Source organism: Calonectris borealis, chromosome 1, assembly GCF_964195595.1.
Source record: "Calonectris borealis chromosome 1, bCalBor7.hap1.2, whole genome shotgun sequence".
Taxonomy (NCBI): Eukaryota; Metazoa; Chordata; class Aves; order Procellariiformes; family Procellariidae; genus Calonectris; species Calonectris borealis.
Window position 1 is genome coordinate 186,725,739 of NC_134312.1, and position 21,470 is coordinate 186,747,208.

Genomic DNA, 21,470 nt, shown 5'->3' on the forward strand with positions numbered 1-21,470 from the left:
GGGTTGAGATAAAGACAGTTTAATAGAACAGAAAAAAGGAAAATAATGATAATGATAAAATATACAAAATGAGTGATGCACAATGCAATTGCTCACCACCCACACTGACCGATAACCAAGTAACGATCGGTACTTCCTGGATCACGCCTACCATTCATATACTGAGCATGACATCGCATGGTATGGAATACCCCATTGGCCAGCTGGGCTGGCTGTCCTGATTATGTTCCCTCCCGTCTTGAGTACCTAGCTCAGTCAGTAGGCACGGGAGCTGTCCTTGGACTAGGAGGGCACTTAGCAACAACTGAAAACATCGGTGTGTTATCAACATTCTCCTCATACTAAATCCAAAACACAGCACTAGGAAGAAATTTAACCCTATCTCAGCTGAAACTAGAACAGTATCCACCCCTTACTCTATACCATTTACGTTGTGCTTAGGTCTCACATTTTTCGATACATTTCAGTTAATCACCACTATCTTTCTTTTTATAGATACACATATATATATGCACACACAGATATCATTCCCTTAGTTTATGGACTATCCCTCTAAAATGTCCATTGAGTTCATTTAGTCCACGACTTTGGGCTCCATCTGTCATAACAGTCTTTCAGGGCCAGAGAGATGGTGTGTGGTGTTTGGCTGTTGCATCCTGAAGCCAGTTCTCATTTCGGTACTGCTGCACTCGTCCAGTTCTATCATCGTTGCACTTCGCTCGGTTTCATCAGAGTTAGTTCATTCTTCGTTAATCTGGGTGATTTTCACTGCTATACCATTGATAGCAACCATAGAAATAATGATATACAATATTATATAACAATTGGCATCTTAAAATTCAGTTCATTGGCTATTTTCACCCAAAATCAAATCCCCTTCAGGTACACACCAGACCTCCCCATCCTTTCGCATCACCCACCAAGTGTACCCAGGTCCTTGAGCAAAAGCAATCCCACGGATGGGTTTTCCCTTGCCAGAGGCAGGAGTAACCCAGACTGTCTTCCCCAGCATATTGCTTATGTGCACGACAGGGACTTTATCTCCATCTACAGTACGTAAGAGTCTTGATTGGGCAGGGCCAGCTCGATTGGCAGATCCCCTAGTGTTGACTAACCAGGTGGCTTTTGCTAAATGTGTGTCCCAATGCTTCAATGTCCCACCACCCCTTGCTCTCAGCATAGTCTTTAGCAGTCCATTGTATCGTTCGATTTTCCCAAGGCTGGTGCATGGTAGGGGATGTGATAGACCCACTCAATGCCATGCTCTTTGGCCCAGGTGTCTATGAGGGTGTTTCGGAAGTGAGTCCCGTTGTCTGACTTTCTGGGGTGCCATGTCGCCCCAGGACTTGCTTTTCAAGGCCCAGGATGGTGTTCCGGGCAGTGGCATGGGGCACAGGGTATGTTTCTAGCCATCCAGTGGTTGCTTCCACCATGGTGAGCACATAGCGCTTGCTGTGGCGGGTTTGTGGGAGTGTGATATAATCAGTCTGCCAGGCCTCCCCATATTTGTATTTCAACCATCGTCCTCCATACCAAAGAGGCCTTACTCGCTTGGCTTGTTTGATTGCAGCGCATGTTTCACATTCATGAATAACCTGTGCAATAGTCTCCATGGTCAAGTCCACCCCTCGATCACGAGCCCATCTATATGTTGCATCTCTTCCTTGATGGCCTGAGGTGTCATGGGCCCACTGAGCTATAAATAATTCACCCTTATGTTGCCAGTCCAGATCCACCTGAGCCACTTCAATCCTAGCAGCCTGGTCTACCTGCTGGTTGTTTTGATGTTCCTCAGTGGCCCGACTCTTGGGTATGTGAGCATCTACGTGACGTACTTTTACAGCCAGATTCTCTACCCGGGCAGCAATATCTTGCCACAATGCGGCAGCCCAGATGGGTTTACCTCTGCGCTGCCAGTTGTTCTGCTTCCACTGCTGCCACCACCCCCACAGGGCATTTGCCACCATCCATGAGTCAGTATAGAGATAAAGTACTGGCCATTTTTCTCGTTCAGCAATGTCCAAGGCCAGCTGGATGGCTTTCACCTCTGCAAACTGGCTCGATTCACCTTCTCCTTCAGCAGTTTCTGCAACTTGGCGTGTAGGACTCCATACAGCAGCTTTCCACCTCCGATGCTTTCCCACAAGGCGACAGGATCCATCAGTGAACAGGCCATATTGCTTCTCATTTTCTGGTAGTTTATTATAAAGTGGGGCCTCTTCAGCACGTATCACCTCCTTCTCTGGGGATATTCCAAAATCTTTGCCTTCTGGCCAGTTCGTGATCACCTCCAAGATTCCTGGGCACCTGGGGTTTCCTATTCGGGCCACCGCGTTGTGGCAAGATATTGCTGCCTGAGTAGAGAACCTGCCTGTAAAAGTACGTCACGTAGATGCTCACGTACCCAAGAGCCGAAACTAGGACACCTGGGCAGCACCTCAATGTCCTTCTTGTCCTTTCTTATCAGAAAGAAGTTTAGGTTTTAATTAAATATTAAGTGTATTTTTATTCTGTAAGGAACTGCAACCAAAACTATTAAGAAAGAAGGCTCAGTAACATTATTTCATTTTTAGGTGCCTTTATTTTGGTTTTATGGATTGAATTCAATATGTGACCAAAGAGAAAGCTGAAGTTTAAAGAATTAGGCTCTAGGATCCACCCACGAGTACTGAGGGAGCTGGCAGAAGTGCTTACCAAGCCACAATCCTTTATCAGCAGTCCTGTCGTACCGGGGAGGTCCCAGTTGACTGGAGGCTTGCCAATGTGATGCCCATCTACAAGAAGGGCCGGAAGGAGGATGCAGGGAACTACAGGCCTGTCAGTCTGACCTTGGTGCTGAGGAAGGTTATGGAGAAGATCATCTTGAGTGCCATCACGTGGCATGTACAGGACAACCAGGTGATCAGGCCCAGTCAGCATGGGTTTATGAAAGGCAGGTCCTGCTTGACTGATCTCCTTGTATGACCAGGTGACCCACTTAGTGAATGAGGGAAAGGCTGTGGATGTTGTCTACTTAGACATCAGTAAAGGCTTTGACACCATTTCCCACAGCGTTCTCCTGGGGAAACTGGCTGCTCATGACTTGGATGGGCGTACTCTTCGCTGGGTAAAAAACCGGCTGGATAGCTGGGCCCAAAGAGTGGTGGTGGATCGAGTTAAATCCAGTTGGCAGCCGGTCCCAAGTGGTATTCCCCAGGGCTCAATATTGGGGCCAGTTCTGTTTAGTCTCTTTATCAATGATCTCGACGAGGGGATTGAGTGCTCCCTCAGTAAGTTTGCAGATGACACCAACCTGGGCGGGAATGTTGATCTGCTTGAGGGTAGGAAGGCTCTGCAGAGGCATCTGGACAGGCTGGATCGATGGGCTGAGGCCAACTGTATGAGGTTCAACAAGGCCAAATGCCAGGTCCTGCACTTCGGCCACAACAACCCCAGGCAACGCTACAGGCTTGGGGAAGAGTGGCTGGAAAGCTGCCCAGAGGAAAAGGACCTGGGGTGCTGGTTGACACCCAGCTGAACATGAGCCGGCAGTGTGCCCAGGTGGCCAAGAAGGCCAACGGCATCCTGGCCTGTATCAGAAATAGTGTGGCCAGCAGGACTAGGGAAGTGATTGTCCCCCTGTACTCGGCACTGGTGAGGCCGCACCTCGAATACTGTGTTCAGTTTTGGGCCCCTCACTACAAGAAGGACATTGAGGTGCTGGAGCGTGTCCAGAGAAGGGCAACGAAGATGGTGAGGGGTCTAGAGCACAAGTCTTATGAGGAGTGGCTGAGGGAACTGGGGTTGTTTAGCCTGGAGGAGGCTCCGGGGAGACCTTATCACTCCCTACAACTACCTGAAAGGAGGCTGTAGTGAGGTGGGTGTTGGTCTCTTCTCCCATGTAACAAGCGATAGGACGAGAGGAAATGGCCTCAAGTTGTGCCAGGGGAGGTTTAGATTGGACAGTAGGAAAAATTTCTTCAATGAAAGGGTTGTCAAGCCTTGGAACAGGCTGCCCAGGGAAGTGGTGGAGTCACCATCCCTGGAGGTATTTAAAAGACGTGTAGCTGTGGTGCTTAGAGACATGGTTTAGTGGTGGACTTGGCAGTGCTAGGTTAACTGTTGGACTCGATGATTATAAAGGCCTTTTCCAACCTAAATGATTCTATGCTTATGATTAGCGTCTCTTAGGGAAGGGTCAAAATTTTGGTATGTGTACTGATGTGAGTATTTCCATCACAAACATGTAAGAGAAACTTCTTATTTCTATAAAATCGTAAAAATTATTCCTTTGGGCTACACACCAAACTGCACATGATAATCTGGCATTTATAACATTTGACTTATGTTTTTTTAATCATCTACCAAGGAAGTGTTTTAACATTACCTGGCTGCTGAAAGGCTAACTTAACAGATACATAGGTATTGTCTCTGATGATGAGGTTGATAGGAATGATAAATTATCAAATATTTTTATTTTGTGACCTATTAACATGTGAAAAAGTATTAACATGATGCCATTAGTATGTTTTTAATAATTAAAATCTGGCAAAAATAAGTTAACATGCATATCAGTATATTAAGGAAGGAAAAGCTTGATCTCCATTCCAAAATTTAGTACTGAGTCTTCAACTTGGTGCTTTCCAAAAGCTTAAATCATCATTTCGGGAGAAGAAGGGAGCGACCAGGAAGTAGAGGTCACTATGACTAGATAGATGAATGTGTGCACCTGTGGTGCTTAGTTACTGTAGACTTGTGCTAAGAGTGTGAAAGGGACCTAGACGTCAGTCCAGATTGTACCTCAGCTGAATTTTCCTAAGAGTGGCTTCTCCCTTTCTAGCCCAGAAAAACAATGCTAGTTTTGTTTTTCTTTTGGCTATGTAACTGTGTGGTGTATGTATTCGTTCTCGGGAGTAGGAAGTCTTGCATTCTTCTTTAAAATAACCCAGAAAATTGGGAAATGTCTTTTGGGCAAGTTGAAATATATCCCCTATGCTCCTTTTCTGGAGGTTGGTATGTTTGATTTAGAATTATTTCAGAAATATGTTTTGTTGTACATTAGTTCTGACACTTAGAGTGGACTTCATGCTTTCATAAGCTAGAAGGCAGTTTGAGAATACTTTTCTCCATTTCTGTTTTTATTTGAAATTGTTGGGTTTAATCCTTATATTCCTATGTTCCTTCCCTGTTATGGTTTATAAGTGTCTTAACATGAAGAAGAAAATACTTCACTTTCTCTGTTCTCACATGCCTGCCCCAGCATTCTGGGAACTTCTTTTGATGTGAATGAGTTGAGTTTAGTGACTACAATCATCTGACCTTATGAGTTGTTTTTGCCATCTTTTGAATATCTATCCATCTATTTCATGCTTGTCATATATGGATTGCAGTGTCGCAAATACTCAGGCAGAATAGCGGTAGGACCCACAATTGTTAATAGTAATCTCCTTTGTGTGTGTACGTGAGAGATCGACCTGTATCTTACACTGCAACCTAACAGGTAAGACAAAAAGTAGATGGCAGGTGCCTCTGTTTTTTGATTTTTCCTTGAGTCTTATTCTTCTGCCAGCTCTGACTTAGTAGGTTTCAAAGTTGTGATGCTACTATTTGAGCTAATGCCTGAAGACACATAGGAGAGATATTATTAGCTGGCTGTATCTGAACACCACTCTAGCTACTCTAATAAGAGAATATGCTGAGAAGAGCACTCCGGAAAATAGCAGTGTCTATTATCTATGCTCTCCTAAAAAATTGTAATTTTCTACTTGACACTTCAGTCATAAATTAATACTGAGTTGACACCTAAAGACAAAATATAGACCTTCAGTCAGGCAGTAGTCATGCAGTCCTGAAAATGTTAAAATAGTTAATTGATTCACTCAGTTTCATAGATTAATTTTTAGTTCTCCAAATGCAATTATGTTAAAATGAATTGAAATCCTGTTTCCCCCCGGCTCCTACAGGCAGGGAAGGATTACCTTCCTTTTTTTATTCCATCACATTTCCCGGTTGGAATGTATAACACTGCCTCTCTACAGACTTGTGCCCTTGTCCATTTTGTGCTGTTTGTATCTAAACTGAATTGCCAAACCCGAGAAGTTCACCTGTGGTGTCAGTCTGACTCAGCATTGCTCACTGTTTCTTAGAGTTCAAAGGAAAGTACAGAATTTTCAGAGCACAGTCTCTGTCTGAATAATCTTGTATAGGAAAGATAAGGATGCATACAAGTATCACTTGATTAGTTTCTGAAGTTAAAATATATTTCAAAAATTTTCAGATTATAAATTCAGAGAATGAAGACTTTCTGAAAAGATGCTTGTAATTGTATTAAGGTCCTTTTAAAAATAAACTGTTCTTTCAGGATTGTATTAATAAAAATATTTAGTAGTACAAAATAAGAAGTCTTGCAGTTAGTCCCAGCCTGATCCTGGTGATCTCTGACCCAAACTGAGGGTCTTAAATTAGCAATAGTCATGCTCAGTTCTGTCACTAGTAGAACTAGACAAGCACCTCCAGAGGGCACTACAGCCCCGCAGAAAACTAAACTGGCCTCTATATACTGGTCTCTCGCCAGTTTTGATCATCTCATAGGTACTTTGGAAAGTTACCTCAGTTACATGGGGAATGAACCAGGGCTTTAGATCACATTGAAAACAGTAATTTTCACTATAAGCAGTTGGTGGGTTCTGGAAGGGAGGAAAGGCTTGTGTTAGCTAATCACAGCAGGGTAATGAGCCACTGATGTGATGTGGCTGTATAAAAGACAAAAATACTCCTAGCATATATGAGGCAAGGTATTACTTGCTGCGACTGACTATGAACCCTTACTTAAAGATACACGTTATGCTCAGCAAGGCAGAAAGAAGTTGAATACCTATGTATATGAAAAAAAATACATTTATTAGGAGCTAGAACAAGAAGCCAGTAAATTAGGATAGATAAGTCTTAACTTTTTTGAGAAGCCTGACAGTGTGGATATGCAAGTGCCTGGATTAAAAAAAAACATATATGTTCAATTTTTGATCAGACCTTATCTAGCTGTTTTAGGATACTTGGTGTCTGTTTTGAGTAAACTCCAATATTTTGCTTGTCTGACAGTAAGAAGCAGATCAGTTGGCTAAAGAAATAGTGGGACTGAACTTTGAACTCTAAATTAAAATAGAAAGATTAGTGAAGCCATGTGCCAAATCTGTCATCTTACCATGGTGGTATCTTCTTTGGAGAGAAATTTTACACTGTATTTGCTTAAGTAGGTCTTTGGACATTAGCCACACTTGCCTCTGGCATAAGAAAAATGACCATTCTTTTATAAACCAACAAACACCATTTACAAAATTGCCTGTTGTAGACTATAAAACTCTTGCTTCCTGTGCTCTCTTTTAAATAACTACAGATTTCAGTCCCCTTTTATGTAGAAAATATGAAAAAAGTTTCAGTGTTCAGGATATATTGTACTCAAGATTAGAGGGGATCTTCTTTGCTTGTTCAAGTTAAGTGTTTTCTCAAGAAGTTAATTGTTTTATACATGTTTTTATGCCCACGCTCTTCCTGTCAGTTCCATCACCTGCCTTGTTGCAATTGGAACATCACCTATGTGAAGAAGCAGAGAGAAATTATCTTACTTTTCATTTGTTTAACAGAATTTCATATTTCAATCTGATAGGTCTCATAGAAGAAACATTATGAATTTTTAATTTTGTAGCTGTGGAAGTTATTTCACTGAACGCTGTTATGACTTTTTTTAAAACTTAGTTTATAGAATATCATGGTAAGGACTATAAAAGACAATAAAATTTTACAGTTCCAAGGAATAAGTAGGGTGTCTAAATTGTCTTTATTAAATACAGCATTGACAGTTGTCCAGAAAGCTGACAGAGAATAAAGTTTGTTTGTGTGAGTGTTGTGGGTTTTTTTTCTTTTTGTTTTGTTTTGGGGTTTTTTTGTTTTGTTTTGGGTTTGGGTTTGTGTTTTTTTTATTGTTGTGTTTGGGGTTTTTTTTTAAACTAAAAGATTTTTTTACTCCTGGGCAAACTGGCAAATTCATCCTTGTCTTAGGGCAGGCTTTCTTCCGTATATAGCTGAGCTTGACACATAAGCAAAGGCAGATTTTGCTTGGACTCCTGGGCAAAAAAAAAATGTTTTCAGCTACGCTGATCTCTGCTCCCAAGTGGTAGTTTAACTTAACCCTCACCTTTTTCTCTTCCCCAAGATGTTATAATTTCCCAACTCTGAAGACACTGTTTTCATTGAGGGTAGCATCTGTGCCACCCAAACCACACTATATGTTGTGAAAGGAAAATCCACATCCTTTTATTAAGACTGAGTTTTGTCTTTTTATATGTGCATTATTGGCATGGGAGGGGTGGCAAATGTCTTAATCTCGTGTTCAGAATTTCCTGTTTTCTGCAGTCTTGATGAACCACAGCCCTCATACCTGTGGCACCACATCATTTGAAAATGTCGCTCCCTCCAGAAGAAAATTTTGTGAAAACTACCCTAAAGAAGAGTGCCTGATTCTTGCGGAAGTTTTTGTTTTTATAGATGTGGGAATAACGATTAACTCATTACAACTGATCTCTTATGAGCTAATGTTTCAAGAATAACTTCTGTAACTGTTAATCAGGATGTGCTGGTCAAAATATTTTGCTTTGTGTTTCCCTGCCTCCCCTTTAGCTTTCCAGAAGACTGCGAGAGAGAGATTGGAAAGTTGGAGATCTCTTGCAAGCAGTGCTGAAATATTGTGAAATGGTAGAGAAGGCGTCTGATGGAGAGCAAGCTCTAAATAAGTCTTTGGTTGGTTGGCTTCTGGAAAATGTCTGAAAAATCCAAAGATGCAATACTGTTCACTTCATTCCTCTTTTGAAAGGAGATAGGAAGAACACAGATATGTAAAGTAAAATTCAACTAATGAATGTTCAAGTAATGTCAGCATTTAAAAGACTTTGAGGTGAAAGTCAAAATAGCTGTGCTGTGCTTTGTGATACTGTGCACATGGTATGTTTATTCAGTCCATAATCGGTATTGTCCACCCATGCATAACTTGTATTTACTGCTGTGTTCAGACCATGGAAATATTTATGAAAAAAATCCCTTGTCTATGATAGTAGTTCAGAGGAGACGATCTCAGGCATGATATTCAGGATCCCCACTGTGCCAGGATAGCTCTTTTTCCCACTTGTATGTGTGCTGTATTCACAGCGGGACTAAAAGCACTGATGTTCTGCAAAAATCTGTTCTGGAATACCTTGCTGCAGGCAATGGAAAAAATTACCAACGTTGGCCGGGTGTTATGTGCCTAAGGGCACTATGGCCAGGAACAAAATTGTGACCTGCCCAAGCAGCGCCTTAATACAGCCTTCATAGCCATCTTTATCAAGTTTAACTTCATGTGAAGATGTGAGAGTCTGCTCTGAAATTGTTGAGGTGCAAATACACGTTCCCTTTTGTTGACTACTATAGAGCTGGTAACTTCTGGTAGAAGGGCAGAGTGGGTAGCTGAGCATAATTTCATACATACTTCTTCAGCAAGGTTTCCTGAAGCTTGCCAATCAAGTTTAAATTGCTAAATTTCTTACTGAGGCTTTTTGTATGCAGATACTTCTATGACATTAATTCTGTGTCAAAGAATTTGTGTGTTAGTCTGTCACATAGATGTGTTAAAAGTAGCAGATAGAAACTTCTTCCTCTGAGGATTTTGGCCACCTTTATGACTAGTCTAATTCTTTATTTCTTAGCCTCCATATATGAATTTTCTCTTCAGTAATAAAGAGAATTTTGTTACTCAGTGAGCACTTAAGCGTTTAGCAGAGAAAGCTAATTAAAATATAGAGGGGAAATTTCTTGCAAATTGATTTTCCATTTATCTTAACTACCTTCACTGATATTTTTTTTCAAAGGCACTTTTAATCAAGTGTTTTTAGCAGTCTAATCAGATTTCTCACCAGTGCTGCAGACTTGCCTTTCTGTCTGAAGGGAAATTTGGACCTTTACATACCCTGTGGTTTGAAAATGCTTTTTGGGTTTTGTTTTTTTATACATCCTTTGAGAGAAAAAGACACGTGCTGTTAATTACAAGGTTGCCACCTCAAAACTTGTATCACTTGCAAGAGAATCATGGAGTCTTACTTATTTTGGATGAACTAAAGAATCTAGTAGCTTTTTCATAGAAAAATATACTGTTGGTATATATTATAATATATAAAATATATATATATAAAAAATATACTGTGCAGAAGTTTCTGATCCCAAACAAGGAGACATAAAGTCTCTAAAGCTATTCATGAATTTTACTGGAATGTATACAATTCTGATTTCCCCTACCCCCTAAATTACTATGAGGTGTCAGACTGGTAAACTCAAGAGCAGTCTCCTTGCAAATGTCTTTGTGTTTCAGGAAGGCATTCCACTGGTCTTTTTACAGAGACCTGGTTTGTTTTAGTCCTCATTTGTCATCTGGATTTCTGCCTTGGATCTCACAAAGCTCACATTTCTCACTGAGTTAAAGATTTTTAACGTTTTTGTATATGCACATATGTGTGTTCACATGTGCATACACACATAGATATGTGTATGTATCTATGTGTATGAGATCTCACCAATATGAACTTATAATGTAAACTTTTACCACTAACTTAAAATTCTGTTATGCTTATAGTTTATTACCTCACTTCATATATCATTTCACTGATTGAAAGATCTATGTATGCCACGTGACAAAAAGACCAAAAACTGTTACAAGGTCTTTTGTCTTGTTGTAGGTAATACAATGCCAAGCATCAGGAATCATTTTTCTCTAGAGCCCCAAGCAGGGGGTGGGGGGAAGTTATCTTAATTCCTGTGTTTGGAAGATGGAACTAGTAACGAATATTTTTGAAGAGTTGTACAAAAGTTGTCTGGATTTTTTTTTATCCCCCACCCCATAGTCCTTTCTTCCTTTTTTTTAAGGTTGACTTTTGATGTTGTTTCAGACAAAAATTTGAAACCATTCTCTGGCTGTAACATCTTCCCTTTAACACAGCAATAATGTACTTGTACAAATTTACCTATAAAATTGAAATGTCAGGAAAATAAAATACTAAAAACAGTGCCTCAGGACTAAATTTTGCTCTGGGTTTTGGACTCTTGCATTCTCATCAAGTGGGATTTCCGGACATGAGGATAGAGTAGTACTAGTACAGTGTCTCTGTACATGTCCAAAACCAAATTGAGAAAGATACTGAAGGTATTGTAAATGTACAAAGCTGTACATTTGAAAAAAACAAACAAAACAACACCACAGGAACGGCCAGTTTTTAACTGATCTATTCAGAATGTTGGATTTTAAAAAGTTGGTGAAGTGGTTTTTCTTTTTATTTACTTTCCTGGAGAAAGGCAGAAGATTGTGTGATTCCCAAAGCTTACAACTATTCAAAAAGTTAAGTAGACAATAGTTGCACTAAAAATGTTTTTTATAAATGGCATCTTGTTTTCAGACTGGATCAAATGCATTATGTAACTATTGATTCATGTTATGTTAAGGAATAAATTGATTTATTAGCCTTTGAGGAAAGTAGCATAGTCTCCAAATCTACGTGAGAAAAATATGTTATCAAATACTTCAATTTTTACTTAAAACAAACAAAAAACAAAACCAATTTTCTACACAAATTGTTTTAAATTTGTTCTGGATGACTTGACTTTTCTCCTTGGGTATCAAAATTGGGAAAGCATTAAACTAGCCTGGCAAAATTATTATAATTTAATAATTTTAATAATCTTTGGGAAACCTTACTCTGACTATATCTAACTGATGCTCTCTGCCATATTAGTGAGAAAGCTGTTCTTTACTAACGCAAGTCTTAAATTACGCTATTACTGAGTTTATTTAAAACTCCTGACCCCAAATACAGAAGTGTAAATGAAAACTGTAAAAACATAAAGGGCCACATTTTGGTCCATTTAAACCAGGCAACTCTGCTTTATAAACAAACATAATAAGGTAGAGTTTGTTTCATCTTGCATTTTTTCTGTATGGGAAACCTGAATTGGTAATTTAATTTTTAAGTTGAGGAAAATATATACAATGGTGTTATTGTTCCAGAAGACACCCTGCCTCAGACACTTCATAAATACATTCGGTGTTCTGAAAAATTGAACTGTTTGGATGTTTTGTAAGATTCCGTAGAAAAAGCACTTTGAAAATAGTCCCTCTATAAATTAACAATTAAAAGTGGCCATATTTAAAACAAGTTTAAACATTCAGAACGGGGTGCATAAATAATACAGAAGTATGCATAAAGCCTTAAAATAAAAACCAAACAAAACTCAAACCCGTATGCTAAAATTAAAGAGGATTTGCTCTCTCAAAATAAGGATGTGAAAAAGTAGCTAAGATAATGTACTTGCATGCATTTTGTGTAGTATCTTTTTTCTTGAGTTTTAAAAGATTGTGTAAGCTTTTTAAAAACCAAACAAAACCCAAAAACCCAGCAACCCACATTCCGAGACTAATTAGGTCTCTCAAAAATGGTATCAGATTATAAATGTTACATTTTCTAATGTAACTTTGTCTGGGACCTTTTCTGTAAAGAGCCACGTATTGTTGGAGATGGGAACACAGTAAGTAGTAAACACTGTCACCAGCGCAAAACCCCCTAGTTTTACACAGTTGATTTGCAAAGAAAAATACAAGATTCAGGAATTATTTTAGTGTAAGAATTTTGGCTTTTCAGCAAGAGCCACTACTGTCAATCATTTACTGTACTTGAGCTCTGAAGAGGCAAGTATAGAGCCCAGCCACTGTAGTCACTTTATTTTGTACCATCTTTGTACATTCCTGTTGTATAGCTGGAGTTGTAGTTTTAGAGGGCCTTTGTTCTGTTGTAATGTCTGAATAGTATTTAATACGAAAATTTACTATAATTTGCTGGAACTGCTGCTTATTTGTGCAGTGTTACAGTAATTCACAGCCCAGTTAGTGATGCAATTGTATACCAAAAGCAGTTTGAATAACTATAAATGTTTATGTAACTGTACTCAATGAATATGAAGGTCTTGTACTGTATAATGGTGACGAGTTTTGCCATTTTAGTAATTTAATTATATTCAGTTTTCAGATTATGAACTCCAGGTTGCACTAAATTTGTCCTTGTTTTAGCAGTGGCTTAAAATAAAACACATTTCACTGGCTTTGAGCACGCTGTCGTTTCTTGTAAAGTCATGGAATATTATTTTTCTTTTCAGCTAACACACCTAAGATTGGTCTTGGTCAGTGGTTGTGTGACGGCGCTTGAAGAATGGTGTAGTAAATAGTGCATCAGTAGATGGCATACTTCTTACAGAATTAAATTGGTGTCCAGGAAAAATGCGAGAACACTGTTTTACCGTCTTTGGGTTGAAAGGTAAACGCATAGTTCCGGTTACATGAAGTAAAGCATCGCATAGATTCTGTGAGGAGAGACTGGGCAAGAAATCCACTCTTAATATCTCAACACAAGTAGGATGTAATAACCAGTCTACCTTAATCTCATCTTGCCTGGAAGCTAGGTTAGGGAGGTTGGCTTGATATTTCCGTACGGACTGAGGTTGGTCTTTGGCACATTGTACAGTATTTGGGGAATCAGTGTGAAAGCCAGCTTTAGAGTCTTCTGGACAAATGCAAGAATACACTGCTAATGAAAATGTTGTATGAAACATGAAGTTTCATAGGCCTATTCAAAATCTTGAAGTGTTTTGATATCTTGTGAAATCTACCAAACAGCATATTATCAAGTACCCCAAAATAGTAATGCTGAGCAGAGATGTTGTGCACAGATATGGTTTCTAAGATTGCAGATAGCTGTCTTAATATTTTTTGATGTATATGTTGTGAATCTAATAATCTCAGAGCAGGAATTTCAAGAATCTCAGAGCATTCTCATTTCAAGAATTAGGAAATTTTTGCTGAAGTTACTTTTAAACCAGTAAGCGTGTGCAACTCTCCTTGATTCTTTATTTTTGCAATGGTGGTTTATAGGAGGTTTCTATTGTATTTATGAGATTACTTCCAAAAGGAGCATTCTGTTGTTTCATTACCATATCTATTTCAAAGATTTTTTTTTTTTATTTGGGTAATGCCTCACATTCAATCATGTAGAAAATACGTTAACTGAAGCGAGTAAACATTTACCTTATTCTTAAAATATTGTACAGCCAAAAAAAGACAGGCAGCGAGTTTGGGAACAAAAAAAAAAGATTATTGTGAAGGAAAAGAGGAGGATATTCATGTGCAAGATTAGTCTGAGCTTTTTTTCTTCCTGCCTGGACTTTATTTTTCTTTCTTTCAGCAGTCTGGTTCTGGCTGGCTTTATTCAACCACAGAACAGTATCCATGCACTTTGTTTAACCTCGGTGTATTAAATTGAGAGTTAAGTCTCCAGCTATCCGTAGTCTTCGCCCAACATGTGTGCTACACCATCTCCTGCTGCCGTTGCTCGGACCTTCCTCTTGCTCCCTAGCGTGAGCTTCTGGTGTGACTGAATTCCATGCTGGTTACTGCTCCGAGCCTCTGGTTGGAAGGTGGCTACGGAAAGTGAGTCATGCCAAGGCCGAAGAAATGTACCCAGAGCACTAACCTTACTGGTTATTGAGCACCATATTAATCAAATGCTGTCTCTTCCCCTGCTGTTAAGGCAAACCACAAAGCGTGTGACTGCTTGGGGCAAGGGAACTAACCATGACAAGCATTAGACCATGTCTGTGGTCAAGGTACAGGCTATCTAGTCCATGACCACACAACACCTTTCCACAGGAGTGAAGACTGAAAATGGGGCCTCTCTGTAGTCAAAATACATAGTCTGTCTTGCCTTCATTCCTCCAAAAGTTGCTGCTGCTGCTGCTTCTAGGACTGTGAAGGAGCTTTGTGTATGTGTATGTTTTTTTGTTTGTTTGTTTTAATTAAGAATGGGCAAAAGAGAATACTTGTATGAGTCACTTGACTTGGTTTCCTGAAGTTCCAGTGCTTTGGCCAGGAATAAGATGAATATTGAGAAAAAAAATGGTGTGATAATGTGGTATTTTTTTTGCCATCGGCCCCTATAGCCCACTTACTGCCAATCTCTTAATTTGTACAGTCTCCACCTCGTAAAACTTCCAAGTCTCCTCCTACACTTTCCTTGTGGCTCTTGCTGGTTTCTACTTTTTTCTGACCCTTGTCTAGTCTTGTAGTATGGCTGTCATCTTCTGCTTCTTTCTTGACCCTACTCTGTTGTCCTGATGTGACTTTTGGCCTTCTCATTCTTGGCCGGCGGAAGTGGTTAAAAACCAGCAAGGGGAGTTGTCTTAGCTGAGAGGCTATGGAATAAGGCTTGCCTACCAGAAATCATCAAGCAGTGAAGAAGAGCTAAACTTGCTTTTGGCTGAGTTTTTCACTCCTGTAGGAAAGTAATCTGTGGTTGCTTTGGTTTGGAACCCAACTTATTGCTTGCAAAACCCTTAGGTTTTATGCTGATCTGAAAGTAACTTTTAAGCTGATACTTCAGTATAATGTAACTCTAACATATTACATTATTCATGCGGATGTATATTCAGTGTGCTGCATCACAGCAGCTTCCAGACACAGACAGGGCAAAACTCACTCCTTTTGAAAGCTGGCAAAATCCCAGTTGTCCCACCCGCTTACATCAGGTCGCAGTTTAGATAGATAGTAACATTTAATAACAAACAGTGGACACAATTCTCAGTGTATCTGTTTCTGAGAAGAACATGTTTTCATTATTATTGCCCCGTAATACTGTGCTCTGAGCAGATGTTGCAGCTGGATTGATTAACCACAAAAAATCAGACATACTATTCATGCTGCTACAAAAATGCTAACGCAGACTGGACAGAAATACAACAAGGAACCATCTCCTCATGCTGGAAGTCATAGATTTAGAGGAGATGGATAATGTTTCTTTAGGAAACTATGACTCTCTGGAAAGCCAACTGTGAAAGAAGCTCATCAGAATGTAGTTGTTTAGAGAAATTATGTCAAGAGAAATGGCAATACTCAGCTGTCCTGTTGAACAGAAGTCTTTACAGTATATTATGGAATATGTATCAGAAAAGAGTTAGAGTTCACAGTTAAATCTATTGGAGTTAAAAGGCACTGGGCATAAAAGAGGTTCCAAGCTAACTGTTGCAGGACTGTGAGATGTTTGGCTAACATTTCTGCAGCAAGAGATGATACACAGATTTTTCATCCTGTTAGCTCAGGAGGTTCGGGACTTGGCTTATGTCTTAATTTAATGCTGTAAACTACAACGTGAAGACAATATCTTCAGGGTGGTCAGAGTCATTAAAGGGTTAAGCCTGAGACATCTTGACGAGCCTAGTACACGCTGGCATCTTCAACAAAACCTCTTTTCCTGTGACTGCCTGAGAAAATAAAGAGGTGGGTGTTGGAAATTCCCCAAGGAGTCTGGAGGGCCTTCATCCGTATGATCAAAGTGCTTTTGAGAGGCTCCTAGAGACATGGTTTCAGAGAAGGAGTAATGGTAATTTCTGTTTAAAATTATTTTGTGAGATTTTTTTCTTCTCCTTAAAGTGTTGGAATGCTACTGCTTATGGTATATGCCAAGCTTGTAGTTTGTGTGTTTAAAATCTGACTTACTTTTTTCTGTTTATTAGCCTTGCCACAACTGTTAAGAGAAAATTTAAGTACATAAAGAAGTCATCCTTGCTGCAGTCATCCAAAATACACTGGATGAGTGGTTTAGATTAATTAGGGAAATAACCATTAATCTGAATACACGTCAGCAATGAGGAGGTTGTTTGTTACTATCGTTCATTTTTAATTTTCTTTCTTAAAATGTGAACCTTTTTTAGATAATTAGACTGGAAATGCATAAAGCTAAAGCTCATGTATCTAATTGTATCTAACTAACAAGGAGAAAAAGAAAGAGAATGAACTGTGGTCATAACACAGTCTTGACCCTGGCAGCTCACTTAATTTGAACATAAATTAATTTCCTACCAACTGTCTTCTGTTTGCAAGTCTAATGTTCAAACACACATGTCATAAATTCAACATCTGTTTTAATATTTGCAGTTTCTACAGTCTTGGAATCATAGAATCATAGAATCATTAAGGTTGGAAAAGACCTCTAAAATCATCGAGTCTCACCGTCAACCCAACACCACCATGCCCACTACACCATGTCCCTAAGCGCCTCATCTACACGTCTTTTAAATACTTCCAGGGATGGTGACTCAACCACTTCCCTGGGCAGCCTGTTCCAAGGCTTGACCACTCTTTCAGTAAAGAAATTTCTCCTAATGTCCAATCTAAGCCTCCCTTGGCACAACTTGAGGCCATTTCCCCTCGTCCTATCGCTAGTTACTTGGGAGAAGAGACCAACACCCACCTCACTACAACCTCCCTTCAGGTAGTTGTAGAGTGCGATGAGGTCTCCCCTCAGCCTCCTCTTCTCCAGACTAAACAACCCCAGTTCCCTCAGCCGCTCCTCATAAGACTTGTGCTCCAGGCCCTTCACCAGCTTCGTTGCCCTCCTCTGGACACGCTCCAGCACCTCCATGTCCTTCCTGTAGTGAGGGGCCCAAAACTGAACACAGGATTCGAGGTGCGGCCTCACCAGTGCCGAGTACAGGGGCACGATCACCTCCCTGCTCCTGCTGGGCCACACTATTTCTGATACAGGCCAGGATGCCGTTGGCCTTCTTGGCCACCTGGGCACACTGCTGGCTCATGTTCAGCCGGCTGTCAACCAGCACCCCCAGGTCCTTTTCCTCTGGGCAGCTTTCCAGCCACTCTCCCCCAAGCCTGTAGCGTTGCATGGGGTTGTTGTGGCCGAAGTGCAGGACCCGGCACTTGGCCTTGTTGAACCTCATACAGTTGGCCTTGGCCCATCGATCCAGCCTGTCCAGGTCCCTCTGCAGAGCCTTCCTACCCTCGAGCAGATCAACACTCCCGCCCAGCTTGGTGTCATCTGCAAACTTACTGAGGGAGCACTCGATCCCCTCATCCAGATCGTTGATAAAGATATTGAACAGGACCGGCCCCAGTACTGAGCCCTGGGGAACACCGCTCGTGACCGGCCGCCAACTGGATTTAACTCCGTTGACCACAACTCTCTGGGCTCGGCCGTCCAGCCAGTTTTTTACCCAGCGAAGAGTGCACCTGTCTAGGCCGTGAGCCGCCAGCTTCTCTAGGAGAATGCTGTGGGAGACAGTGTCAAAGGCTTTACTGAAGTCCAGGTAGACCACATCCACAGCCTTTCTCTCATCCACTAGGCGGGTCACCTGGTCATAGAAGGAGATCAGGTTGGTCAAGCAGGACCTGCCTTCCATGAACCCGTGCTGGCTGGGCCTGATCTCCTGGTTGTCCCGGACATGGCTTGTGAGCGTCCTCAAGATGAACCGCTCCATCATCTTCCCCGGCACTGAGGTCAGGCTGACTGGCCTGTAGTTCCCCGGATCCTCCTTCCGGCCCTTCTTGTAGATGGGCGTCACATTGGCAAGCCTCCGGTTGTCCAGGACCTCCCCTGTTAACCAGGACTGCTGGTAAATGATGGAGAGCGGCTCGGCAAGCTCCTCTGCCAGCTCCCTCAGTGGATCCCACCCGGCCCCATAGACTTGTGAGCATCCAGGTGGCATAGCAGGTCGTTAACTTCTTCCTCTTGGATTATGGGGGGTTTATCCTGCTCGCCGTCCCTGTCTTCCAGCTCAGGGGGCTGAGTACCCTGAGGATAAGTGGTCTGACTATTAAAGACTGAGGCAAAGAAGGCGTTAAGTACCTCAGCCTTATCCTCATCCGTGGTGGCAATGTTCCTCCCCGCATCCAATAAAGGATGGAGATTCTCCTTGGCTCTCTTTTTGTTGTTAATATATTTGTAAAAAGATTTTTTGTTGAGAAGAGTAAAGGTTGCAAAGATTTTCTTTCTTGTTTGTGATGTCCTTGCTGGGTGGGACTTTTTCTCCAGTCCACCTTCCCAGTCCAACCCGCCTTTCAGCAGGGGTTGGGGTTGTAGATTGCACTGACCCCACATGGTACTCTGGGACCTGAAATTTCTCTGCCTTTTGCTTTTCTGACTTGGCTTCGATGCAGCTGTCTGCTGCTCCTAAAGGGTCTCCCAACTTCAGGTCCCATATTCCAGGCACTTCTCCAACCCTGAAGATGGTCTGATACCCTCAAAGAAAGTGAAATCTCCTTTGGGAAGAGTTAGTCTGGACAGCAGTGTAGCAGCAGGAGAAGGCAAACAGCCAGCCCTCCGCTGCTCAGCCTCTCCCTTTCTGTTGAAACGTGCACAGTGAACTGTCACCGAACAAGGCTTAGTCACATGGCTGATAAAAATCAGTCTAGCTTACTGTGCCAGAGGAGAGAGAGAGAAGATACGTGAGACTTGAAGGGCTTTATTTTCAGTTTGCCTGTGAATGTGGGTTCGGTACCTACCTCTGCTGATGCCTTGTTTTGACCTGAGGCAAACTGTGTCCTTCAAGGGCCCTTGAATGTCCACCTCTATAAAGTGGAACAATGATCCTGGGCTCTTCTGAAGAGTTTTGGACTTTCAAAATGAGGAACACTCCTTGTATTTGCCAAATACCACAATAGATAGCATTTTTCTTATGCTCCCAAATATAATCAAATGAATATTTTACAATTTCAGATTCTTTCCTTTAATAAAGCTTGAAAATTGTGTGCCTTTTCAGGCAAATCCAGAAATCATTCAGAGACTGTCCCAAATTGGTTGAAAGTAGAAAAGCCCTCATAATTTGGAAGCTGATCATGTTGTAAGGCAAGTATCTGACTTGGTTAGTCATAAGGATGAAATGTCTCTCTCCCTGTTCTTGATGATGGCTTACCTTCAAGGTGGTACTAAACCCATGGCTATGTGGGCAGAAAGTCTAGGAGTTCCCAAAGATAACAAGAGAAATGCAAGGAATCTGAAATTCCATGTGATGTTATCCCTCTTTGTATCATTTTCTAGGGGCATTACATTGGCATAGAAGCCAGAGCAGTAAAGACTGCAATAAGGTGCATGGTGTCTATTACACTGTGCTTGGCTGGAATAAGGGAATTCCCTACATAGCTCTGACGTGGGGCTCCTGGAAGGTCTTTTGGGTAAGTCTCCTGTCATATGCTTATTTGTTTCTCATTTTGTGAAGCTGACGGACACTTACTGCCCTTTGCGCAGGGAGCTGGTGGGAATGGTCTCCCTCTCTTCTCCATGTGAAGGAGTCATCTCCTGCCAAGCTGAATTGGATTGATGAGGCTCCAAGGAAACAGGTCAGGAGCAGAGGATGATGTGTGACAGACGGATGTTAACAGGCATGTTAGGAGCTGGTCATGGATTAATTGAGGTGCATATAGCTCATTCAACAGCTAATTAACCACCTCTTGGGAAGACAGGAAGGTAACCATTTCAGGATTGCATTCCTCTCCCATTGAGAAAGTATTGGTTATGGATTGCCACAAAATTGCAGCTTAAAATTTAAGTGTGTTATTTAAGTTATGTTTGAAAGAAATAAAAAATATTGTGAGTAGAGTTATATAAATAACTGGGTGCTATTTCCTGCTTGGCATATGGGAGTTCGGACTGAAAATGCTCCTTAAAATTTGTTCTGATGCCTGCAGCCCCTCCAGAGAATGGTTCTTCATACAGTGTATATACGGCTGAGCAGAAGGGGGGCCTTTGGAACGGTACTGAAGCACAGATAATGGCAACAAGGAGATAAAACCATCCTGGCTGTGCTACTCACCTGACGAATACTGTGTTCTCAAGAAAGCCACAAAAATGTTTTGAAGAAAGCAGCATAACCACTCTTCTGCTGGTGGTTTGGTGAACCTCATGGGGCGGCCCGCAATCGGATGTCAGCCATACTTTCCAAACGGCAGCAGGGCTGGTCAGTGGTTTGACATGAAATGCAGCCAGCCTTGTGCTTTGGCCCCAGGTAACGCCACCACAACCTGTTTATAATATTTGCTCTGTTTTTATGGTTAGTGATGGATGTGTTGGCCTAGCTGAACCATCATAAGCACCTTTACGATAAACTACTTTATACAAGTTGCACTGAGCCTTCTCGGTCTTTCTGGCTGAATCTCATGTAAATGCTAAATGCTTGAATTTTTACCCTCATTGAAATATATAGTTTTGATGCTATGGGCTTGCATGTTAGCAAATTTTGCTAGGTTTTCAGGGAAGGCCAGTATGTTAAATTATAGTAAGTGTAGTGCATGCTTCTTTCTGTAGCTTGATAGCTGTAATTTGTTAGCTAGAAATGCACTCATACATACATACTGAGGTTTTGTGGATTTCCTGGCTTCGTTGTTACAATGAGGACAAGTGATTAATCATGTAACATGTCTAGTGATGAGTGAGTACATCTGGCCCAGCTTATATTGTTGTTTTATATTACTCCATTTTTCTGTACCTCTCTAGCTTGCACATGGTTTTTAACCAGTTCTTCTGCTCAGCTTTAATCTTTGCACTAATCACTGACAATTCCAACAGCCTTTTAAGGAGAAGTATGACACA

General features: G+C 41.2%; 1 protein-coding gene across 11 annotated transcripts in view; it reads left to right on the plus strand.

The window, feature by feature from the left end:
* AKAP11 (A-kinase anchoring protein 11) overlaps positions 1–21,040 on the plus strand; it is a 56,429-nt gene extending 35,389 nt beyond the window's left edge. For 4 of the 11 annotated variants that reach the window (XR_012671590.1, XR_012671607.1, XR_012671627.1 and 1 more), the window contains 4 exons: positions 8,653–8,772; positions 13,201–13,358; positions 14,283–14,527; positions 19,923–21,039. Coding sequence is in view for 3 of the 11 variants with exons in the window: in XM_075139355.1 (XP_074995456.1) it covers positions 8,653–8,772; positions 13,201–13,269 (189 nt within the window). In the remaining 8 variants the exon portion in view is untranslated. Of the gene's footprint in view, positions 1–8,652; positions 13,147–13,200; positions 13,667–14,282; positions 14,528–16,191; positions 16,666–19,922 lie in introns of those variants that run through there. The other 7 variants (XM_075139356.1, XM_075139357.1, XR_012671593.1 and 4 more) reach the window with 6 other exon arrangements.
* The last annotated feature ends 430 nt before the right edge of the window (positions 21,041–21,470 follow it).